At 42.9% G+C, this 10,347-nt stretch overlaps 1 protein-coding gene across 1 annotated transcript; it reads right to left on the bottom strand.

The window, feature by feature from the left end:
- Nucleotides 1–1,184: 1,184 nt before the first annotated feature.
- On the bottom strand, nucleotides 1,185–9,305 carry LOC130188421 (uncharacterized). Its single transcript, XM_056406782.1, has 4 exons — nucleotides 9,283–9,305; nucleotides 9,145–9,205; nucleotides 6,259–7,183; nucleotides 1,185–1,231 (listed from the first exon to the last, which is right to left on the bottom strand). Exons 1-4 carry the CDS (start codon nucleotides 9,303–9,305, stop codon nucleotides 1,185–1,187), a joined length of 1,056 nt encoding a protein of 351 aa, XP_056262757.1.
- Nucleotides 9,306–10,347: the final 1,042 nt, after the last annotated feature.

Here is a 10,347-nt window from a genome sequence, read left to right as displayed (position 1 = left end):
GTGACTAAAAAGAGTTGTTAGGTCACGTGCAAACTCAACGTGAGTCTGAGTCTCTTTTTTGAGCGACCTGAAACACTGTCGATAAGCTTCTGGGACTAGCTCATCAATCCTGAGTACAGCAGCTTTAACCAAGTGGTAGCTACCACTGTCAATAACACTCATGGCTGAAAAAGCCTCCTGGGCCTTGCCAGTAAGCACACACTGCAGCAAAAGAGTACGCTCAGCATCAGACCAATTTCTAGCATCTGCTAAACGTTCAAACAATATAAAGAAAATGTCAGAGTCCCTTTCATTAAACTTAGGAACTAACCTGAAGCTCACAGAAACATCAAATGACAACAGCTCTCCCTTGTGGGAATCAGTCTGAAGCTTACCTTCACTCATAAGCTCCAGCTTGTATCGCTCCAACTCCAACTGTTGTCTCACCTGAGAATGTGCAATTTCAGCCTCCTGGAGACGTGCATCTTTCCTTGCCCGTTCAAGCTCCATAAGATTCCTATGTTCCTCTTGCATAAGTTGCCTTTGCTGCTCAAACGTTAAACCAACACCAGCCACTTTGGAGACTTGAGCTGGCTCACTCACAACAGGAAACACCTTTTTCTCTAACAAGTGACCCTTCAAAGTGAACAACATCTCAGCTTTACTGAACTTTTTAGAAAGCTCAACCCCATGGTCTGCTAATTTCAAGAGCTCCTCTTTTTTGAAAGAATCTAGTACACCCTCATCGGGAGACAGCACAAAGTCTTCAATGGAAGCCATTTTAACAAAACACAACCAAGCTTTTCCACCAAACAAAATGTCTAACAGGTAGCTGTAAATAAGGAACCCAACTCCCCTGACTATCTGCCTATCCAGGTCTAACTTTCTAACTCATCCCTAGTCTTCATGCAGGCTAGTGGCAGGATGAATTAAGCACAAAGCCCAGTAACCCGGTTAACCTTCAGCAAGCTGAAAATCACCTAGACAGTCATGGAAGTGCCCCCGAGCAACTGCTCTAACCACTTGCTGCACAAAAATAACAAACAAACAAAAGAAAGGGTCAATGAGAGACAGCTGGTGCCACTCATTGCTTATGCCTACCAGGAAAAGGGTTCCAAATTACTCACACCTGGACCACTACAGCCGAAACACTCGACCCACAAGATCTGTGTGGAAAACTCCCTTTAACAAAATTTTCATCAAATTCAGATGATCCCGGACGAGCCCCCATTTGTTACCACCAGGCTCACGGCTGGGAACAAAAAGGAAGGCCACACATTAATCTTTATAACGGACTATTTATTGTAGCAACAAAAACCTTAACCGAAGCACATACGAGGCTAGTGCAGTAGGCTCAGCTGAGTAAAAACTTCAGGTGTGCAGGAGCGAGAGAGAGAGCCTCCCCTTGGTGCTTCCTTTTATTTATATATATATATAAACATTTATATATATCTATATATATTTATATATAAATGTATATATACTAGGGCTGTGAAACGAGTAAAAATTTTAATCGGGTTAATCACAGGTTTTTGTGGATTAATCATGATTAATCACATATTACCGATATTCTCGGTATATTTTGTGAGAACATAGAGATTTATGACAAAAGACGGATATATACATTTATACATTCTTCTATACAATGGTGCTGCAACTCAGCAGTTATTTAGCAGTTTTCTTCCATATGGAACATTAATACATCTTCATCCTAAACAGATTGTTTAACCCTCCTGTTACCTTTCGGGTCAATTTGACCCCATTCAATGTTTAATGTCGGTGTTCTTTGGGGTCAATTTGACCCCAGGCTGTTTTTCACTGGGTCAAACATATCAGAAATATCAACTTTTTTATTTATTTAAAGGGCTATTTAGGTAGTCAACAAACAAACATAAAGTACCTCACACTTAAACTTGGGAAGCAATATTAATTCTAATAATTTTCTGGAGGTTTTAATTGCTGGGGTCAAATTGACCCCGAGGGTAAAATATGTTAGTAAATGTAAAGGTAACAGGAGGGTTAAACAGAACATGTTTCTCTTGTTTGTCAACCATTAACTCCACCATGATACAATCTAAAGGCCTCTAGTCTTCCTCTAGCAGCTGCTGAGGCAAACTGACTGTGTGGGTTTTCTTCATGAACTGGGCCGTGATGAAAGGGACGGCGGGGACAAGTGACTTTTTTTTTGCTCGGTCCCGATGCGCGCGCACGGAGATCGATAAGTGTTAACGCAACGCGAAGAGACAGAAATTACATGCTGCTGTGGAGATACGGTCAACAACAGACGTTTAGTTTAATAAAAGAACAAAGACGTGCTCTAGAGAACATGTCAGGGGGCGGGCCAATCTTTTTAATGTCATGCGATCTACCGACACTACGCCGCGATCGACTGGCAGGAAGTAAAAGTCGTAACAAGGTTTCCGTAGGTGAACCTGCGGAAGGATCATTACCGATGAACAGACCGTCTGCATGAGAGCGGACATAGTTCAGATTGAAGTGGTGTATTGGAAGCTCATTTTGCAAGTGACTTTTTTTCGTCCCGACGACCAACAACAGACGGATTGGAAGCTCATTCTGCGCATGCGTTAAATGCGTTTTAAAAAAATAACTCGTTAAACCTGTAATTGAATTAACTGAGTTAACGCGTTATTTTTCACAGCACTAATATATACACGTATATATATATATAAATGTGTATATAGATATATATAAATGTGTATATAGATATATATAAATGTGTATATAGATATATATACATATATAAATGTGTATATATAAATACATATATAAATGTGTATATATATTTATATATAGATGTATATATACACGTATATATAAATATAAATGTATATATATATAAATGTGTATATAGATATATATACATATATATAAATGTTTATATATATACATATATATAAATGTGTATATATATATATATATAGTTCTGTTTTAGGACTAGATTTTACAATCCCTGATTGATTGATTTGCACTCCTGAAATGTAAAGTGGGTTGACGCAGACATGCAAGGTGTTTCCTTGTCAGGGTCATGGTGCAGTCTGTGGGACAAAAGGGTTAAAAGCCTCATTGGAGTCATCAGGTGGGCACCCTCCATCTCCGGTGTTAGGCCCACAACACCTCCAGAGGGCTCATCAGCAACACCTGGCGTCCCAGATGTGCCCCCCTCTGCTTCAACCCTTCTACGCCACAGATGCTATTTTGGGGCCCAGGTGGCGTCTCTCCTCTTCACCCACAGCCACCGGCTTGCCCACTCAGCAGCGCTTGAGAGGGCTTTGATGGTTTGGCGTTGGGCTTGGCCTCGAATTCCCAAATCCCTAAGCAGCCTGGTAGTTGTCTTTCCAACAAAGCCTCTGCAGCCGACTTCCACTGGGCAAACTTTGGCTTTCCAGCCACGTTGCTCAGCATCAGCTGCCAGCTCAGTATACTTAAGGCTCTTTCTTTCGTAGGCCTCCTCTACAGCGTCCTCCCAGGGTACAGTCAGCTCTACGATGTACACCTTCTTAGTTGAGGAGGACCAGAGCACGAGGTCTGGTCTGAGGTTCGTAGTGGTGATCTCTGGTGGAAAGTAGAGCCTTGGACTCAGATCCACCATGAGTCTCCAGTCTCGCGCTGCTCCCAGCTGACCGAGGTCTGATGTTGTATTGGCCTTGGTCTTGGTTGGCTTTGCACCTTCACAGACGAAACCTCTTGCAGATGTAGGACGGGATGATGGAGGTAGGGCATTGATGGTCGTTCGTCTGGTCTCCAGCATAGCTGCAAGCCACTTCAGCACTTCAATTCAATTATTACAAAAGCTTTCAATTCTGTAAATTACAAATTCCCACAAACAATCCCTACCAAAATACACATGACACCCCAAAACAAACACTCACATCCAAAAGAAAAAACGGACAAACAGGGGGAAAAGGGAAAGATCCCTGGAGGGGAAGGGGAGAGGAGATAGGATCCCTGGATGGAGGGGACAGATGCAATAGATGTAATGATGCAATGACAGAAGTGTACAGAGGAGTTCATAAAATAAAAAATAGTATAATGATAGACATGAGTAGATAGGCATAGTGGATGGGGGAGCGATCCATCGGGAACAGGGACAGATGTGGAGGACAGGTGGGAGGAGAGAGGAGAGTGGGCAGGACAGGGCGGTCCATCAGGCAGATGGGATAGGAATTCCACCAGAGGCAGCGATGAGTAGGATTAGGTCTCATGTAGTCACTTCGAGGGATGAGAGACGCAGTCAAAGTGACTTCCGGGAAAAAGCAGAGTTAGTAGAACGTGTTGAATGAAAATAAAATTCAAGAGGAAAAGAGGAGAAGGAGATAGGTACTCAGGCATAGCTCCATAGCATAGCGCAGCCTAAGGCAGCAGCATAGGGGGGCTAGACCAGGGGCAAACCTGATTCAGCCCTAACTATAAGCTCTAACTAAAAGGGTCAACTAAGGTCTTTATCTGACTTGAAAGCTGGTGCCTCCCGGACTGAAATTGGGCTCTGGCTCCCATCCATAAAGCTCTGATAACTACTGGCTCCATTCTACTTTTAAGACTCTTAGAAAAAGAGTCTCGAACTTTAGTGAGCACAGCTCTTAGTGAGCTCATATGATGACAAGGTACACTCAACTCAAGAGATGATGTTTGCAAAGAAGAATTAAGATTTATAATTTGAGAAGAAGTGAAGTTTGATTTTGATTTGCAGCAGAGAGTGCAGTGCAGGAGTTAGTTGAGAGTGATGTGAGTTTTAGTGAGAACACGAGCTGCAGCATTCTGGATCAACTGGAGGGACCTGAGAGCCTATTAGAATTTATGCTAATAAGTAATAGTTGCAGTAATCAATCCAGTCTCAAGTTGTTCAGTGAGAACAATTTTTGCTGCTTTTGAGATTTTGAATGCCTGAAAGATGAATAAAACGTAGATGAATGAAAATGAGATTAGAGGACAAGTCCCGATCAAAGCCAAAGATCAAAAATAAAAGATGTGTTGGATTACAGTGCAGTGGTGTTGATGCCGGGGCATGCAGATAAATGAATCCACATCACCAGATAATTGATCTCTGAGGGTGCTCAGGGCGATTTTTATTATCGGTTTTGTCTGAGTTTAACATTTGTGTGTTTTTCATCCATGTTTTTTATGTCTTTAAGACATGCTGAATTTTACAGAGTTGGTTGCTCTTCTGGTTGGTTATATTCAAATATAGTTGAGTGTCATCTGCATAGTGTGAGTTTATATATGAGTGTTTGATAAAGCATGTCCAAAAATAAAATATAAGTAAAAAAAATTGGCCAAGCAAACGTGATTAACGTTGGTGGTCCTTTAACGTTGCGGTTACCAAGATACATAGTACAAAATATCTGATGAGAGGATCGAAATAAAGGATTTAATTAAAATTAGTGCCGTGCCTACTGCTCTAATCGACTTAACAGGATCTCTGTGTCATGTGTGTGTCATGCATGTGTCATGGTCTACTACAGGTCAGACAGAGAGGACACAGAGAGGCTGCCATTGAGATTTTTAAGCATTATTTTTAATTTTCATCTCATCATTTGTGGTGTGTGGGTGTTTCTAAATCCTGATTTCAAAATAAAAAAATAATTATGATGTAGAATTATGATGTAGAGATGATTGCGACCACTTTCTCAAGGATCTTGGAGAGGAAGGAGGAGAGAGAGATAGTCTGTAGGTTCCTCTCTGGATTGGAGTGGATCTTTCTTCTGAGAGGTTTAATAACAGCCACCTTGAAGGAGTGTTGGTTGTGCCGCCAGGTGTAACGGCCTTGAGTCAGGCCCGTCTTGCAGCCAATCAGGATGTGTTTAAGGTTTGCTGGAGACGGGCAGAGTGGGCACGTTGGGTCTTCTCCGTACCATTGTTGAAGGTTACTGGGAGATGGTAAGACATCATACGTTGCTCGTAAGATGAAGCTGGTGTGAAATGCTTCCATACTCCACAGTTCCTTCCAAGAGAACTTCCTTCTCTCAACACCCTCCCACCTCATCCACTGTCCCTGTTTCGATTGGGAGACAGCCTTTGCGCACCTTGTTGCCTGCTTTTGCCGGCGCACCTCCTCAATGACCAGACCTCTGCGCTGAGATGGAGCTGCCTTGTGCCACAATGGTCTGCTCTCTCCAAGGCCAAAGCCTCCTCTCCCCTGTTGCACAAAGCCAACAATGTCACGATGCCTTAGGTCTGCCTTTGCCTGCTGTGCAGCTGCGCTTGCAGTCCATTTCCTTCCGGTCGCCAGAGGAGGAGCTGTTTGGGCTACAAATGGGTCACGGGATTCTGTTAGTGTCATTTCCAGCCTTACTTTGGAGCACTTGAACTCCTCTGTAAGACTGGACACAGGCAGCTCCAGAATGCCTCTTCCATACAGCCCTATGTTGCTGAAGCACCTGGGAAGACCCAGCCACTTTCTGGCAAACGAGCTGATCAACCTCTCCAGTTTTTCAACCTTGGAGATAGGGACCTCATAGATGGTAAGAGGCCACATCAGCCGGGGTAGAAGACCGAATTGAAGGCACCAGAGCTTTAACCTGCCAGGAAGCAGGGACTTGTCGATACTCTCGAGGCCGCAGATTGTGTCCTGCCTAAGCTGGTGCACTTGATCTTTGTCCTTGAGGTTGGCATCGTACCAGCGCCCTAAGCTCTTCACTGGCTTCTCCAACACTGTTGGTATGGGTTCCTCGCCAATGAAAAAGCGCTGCTCTGACAGCTTGCCCTTGACGACTGATATGCTCCTGGATTTGCTTGGCTTTATCTTCATCCGGGCCCACTCGATGTTCTCCTGGAGCTTTTTCAGCAGTCGCCTTGTGCATGGCATGGTTGTTGTGAGTGTGGTCATGTCATCCATGTACGCTCTGATGGGAGGGAGTCGAAGACCAGCTTTGAGCTGCTGACCTCCTACCACCCATCGGGAGGCTCGGATGATGACCTCCATTGCCATGGTGAAGGCCAGAGGGGAGATGGTGCATCCTGCCATGATCCCTATATCCAAACGCTGCCATGCTGTGGTGTACTCCTTAGTTGTGAGGCATAGCTGGACGTCCTGGAAATAGGATTTGACAAGAGTGGTGATAGCCTGTGGGATGCTCCGTCTCCTGCCTCCTGAAGTACCTGAGAGCTCTGGCCTCCTCGAAGCAGAGCTCCGACCCCTCAGAGCAGCTGCTCCGCCAGGTAGGCCGACACGGTGACCACGGCCGGGCTGGAGGGGGCGGCGCCAGAGTTCTCAGAGGGAGACACCCTGAGGAGGAGAACAGACCAATCAGGAGCCGCCTTGAAGAGGACGCTGGCCCATGAGCCTACATGAATGATTTCACTCTTAACTTGATAACAGTGATGCTATTGAAGATTGTTTCCATAAATTATGACAAAATATTCATAAAAATTATTCCAAATCTTTTTTCTTCAAAATAAGGGGTATAGTCCACTCATATGGAGCCCATTGGCGTATATATTGAATGATTTCACTATACACTTGATAACAGTGATGCTATTGAAGATTGTTTCCATAAATTATGACAAAATATTAATAAAAATTATTCAAAATCTTTTTTCTCCAAAGTACGAGGTGTAGTCCACTCATGTAGAGCCCATTGATGTAGATGTTGAATGATTTCACTCTACACTTGATAACAGTGACGATATTGAAGATTGGTTCTAGAGATGCACCGATCAGGTTTTTGGTGCCGATCACCGATCACTGAAATCAGTATCTGCCGATCACCGATAATACCGATCACTGAAATCAGTATCTGCCGATCCGATAATACCGATCACGGTGTCGATTGAAGCATTCTATTTATTGTGTAGCATTATTGCCTAGGACTATGAGGAAATACATATATAAAGCAACTCAAACATTAAAGAAATTACCGATTTCTTTAAACATTTAGGACTTTTACTTTGAAAAATTTCCTAATTGATACATTAAAATTGTTTGATTGCTATTGCAGGGGATTTCAGATATGTATGGAACACATCTGCATTATTCATTTCCTGGAACTCTTGGGGAAATCTATATACAGGACTTTTCTTAACATACAAAAGTCTGACTTATTTTTATAAACTCTTCCTTGGTACAGTAAAAATGTTTTAATGTTTGCATAATTTAAGCTAAATCTCAGAAACGATCTATAAAGATACAAAATCAGTTCATTGTTTACTTTAATATGTTCGTGTATGATTTGTCAACATCTTATTTTGAAAAACGGATGTTGTTTCACGTGGTTCTTTCCGCTAACTTTGCAAAACCGGATGTTGTCACTTAAATCCTTCCGCTAACTATCAAAACCCTCGCGCGCTCCCGATCGAATGCGTTTACCGTCAACATCAGTCTATAGGGGCAGACATGTGAGTGTCGGCTGAGTTGACCCAGAGATTCAACTCGGGGGACGGGGACGCCGCCGCGCGTGAGGATCCTCGTGGACCTCTCACTCTGCGGCCTCGCCGGCATCGTCTCCGCTATGTGCGGCGATTGAAACGTCTGATAGTTCTCGCAGATGTTACGTCATCTGATCGGCCGTTTTGATCGGCCGTTTTGAGAACGCCGATCAAAACCGATAATGGGAATATCGGCCGATATGGATCGGCGCCGATCAGATCGGTGCATCCCTAATTGCTTCCATAAATTATGACAAAATATTCATAAAAATTATTCAAAATCTTTTTTCTCCAAAGTAAGAGGTGTAGTCCACTAATGTGGAGCCCATTGATGTAGATGTTGAATGATTTCACTCTACACTTGATAACAGTGATGCTATTGAAGATTTTTCCATAACATATTAAATATAATTCATAATAATTATTTAAGATGAGTTTTTTTCCAAAAAAACAGCTGTAGTACATTACAGGGTGGCCATTTGACGTACGGTATAAATTCTGTCAGCCTACACAATCTTTCAGTTGATATATTGAATATTTTTGGAATATGTTTTTCCTGGATTGCTTTTTGCAGACGGCCCCTGGGCTTAGGTCTCACAGCTGATCGCACATTGAGACCAACGTTATTCATCGATCTCGGAGACGGCTTTTTTTGGTAAAATGAAGCTTGTAGCTTGTTGTTGACATCGCTACGATCACAGAGAGGTGTTGTTTGTGTTTTAACTCCGTTTCGTGAGAGCGCTATTGAGCCGGGAAGTCCGAATCTGTGAATATCTTTCTAACTTTACTGAACTGCTCCAGGGGGTCGTCCCCGGTGTACGAGCTGAGGCTGCCCTCGAAGCGCCTGAGGAACACAGGAAACAGTCACGACGAGAGCGGGACACCAACAGCAGGTAGCGGGAGAGTAACGCGTCCACTTACTGCAGGTAGCTGGTGATGTCCATCTAGAACATCGAGTTATCCACAAAACAGCTCGAAATGTTAGTTTTAGGGAGACCACGGCTCGCGTCGGCCGGTCTTAAACGTTTGAATTTTCGCGCTCAGCCAATAGCAACGAGAGGGTTCCGCGATGGACGGAGGAAGCCACGCCCCCAACGGGTGACGAGCTTCCGGAGTGAAATAAAATACCCAAAACACGTAAAGAAATAGAGATGTCTAAACCCTTTTGTTTTTGTTTAAATATTAAGATAAGTAAAAAAGTGAATTTTTGATGTTTGAAAAAAATATGTATCGTTGTCCGTCCGTGTTGCGAGGTTGTTGGTCGACTAATTTCCGGTCTAAAGAACCCGAAAAAAACAAAACATGTTTGCGTTTTCCATGAAAATACATTTATAACATATTGAAAATGAAGTCACTTCATAATGTTTTAAAATTATATTATAAATAAATTAAATTAATAATGTTTTTAAATTATATTATTATATTATTTGTAATTTATTTGTGTCCGTGTCGCGAGGTCGCTGGGTCCGCTGATCAAAACCCAACTGTGACTAGCTTCTGGTCCAAAGAAACCGAAGAAGAAAAAAATATTAGGGCTGGGCAACGATTACAAATTTTAATCGCGATTAATCGCATTTGTATACGCAAAATCCAATAATTAATTCAAAAGTAGTGTATAGCGCACTTCTATTTTAAATGTTCTGCCATATGAATGAAAGTGCAATAACATTTGTTGTCCCTGTTAGAGTGAGACACCAGAAAACACTTTCAGTGCAGTTTGGGGGGGGGGGGGGGGGGGGGTCTGCTGAGATTAAACATCTCTCTTGTTCTGCCTGTTTTGTGATATACATGCCTAAAAGGTGCCTAATATTTCTAGACTGAAATAATATCGGCATTATAATTATTATAACTATGAGGATTTTTTTTAGTTGCCTATTTTGTGGAGCCTCCTCAGGACTTGGTGCCCTACGCACAGCGCGTAGTGCGCGTTATGGGAGCGGCGGCGCTGGTAGTAGTTTATAGCACAAACAACAATGCAATGAGTGG

The sequence above is a fragment of the Pseudoliparis swirei genome, chromosome 23 (genome assembly GCF_029220125.1).
Source record: "Pseudoliparis swirei isolate HS2019 ecotype Mariana Trench chromosome 23, NWPU_hadal_v1, whole genome shotgun sequence".
NCBI lineage: Eukaryota > Metazoa > Chordata > Actinopteri > Perciformes > Liparidae > Pseudoliparis > Pseudoliparis swirei.
Note: the sequence above shows the minus strand (reverse complement) of the source record. Positions and strands in the feature narration are given on the sequence as shown.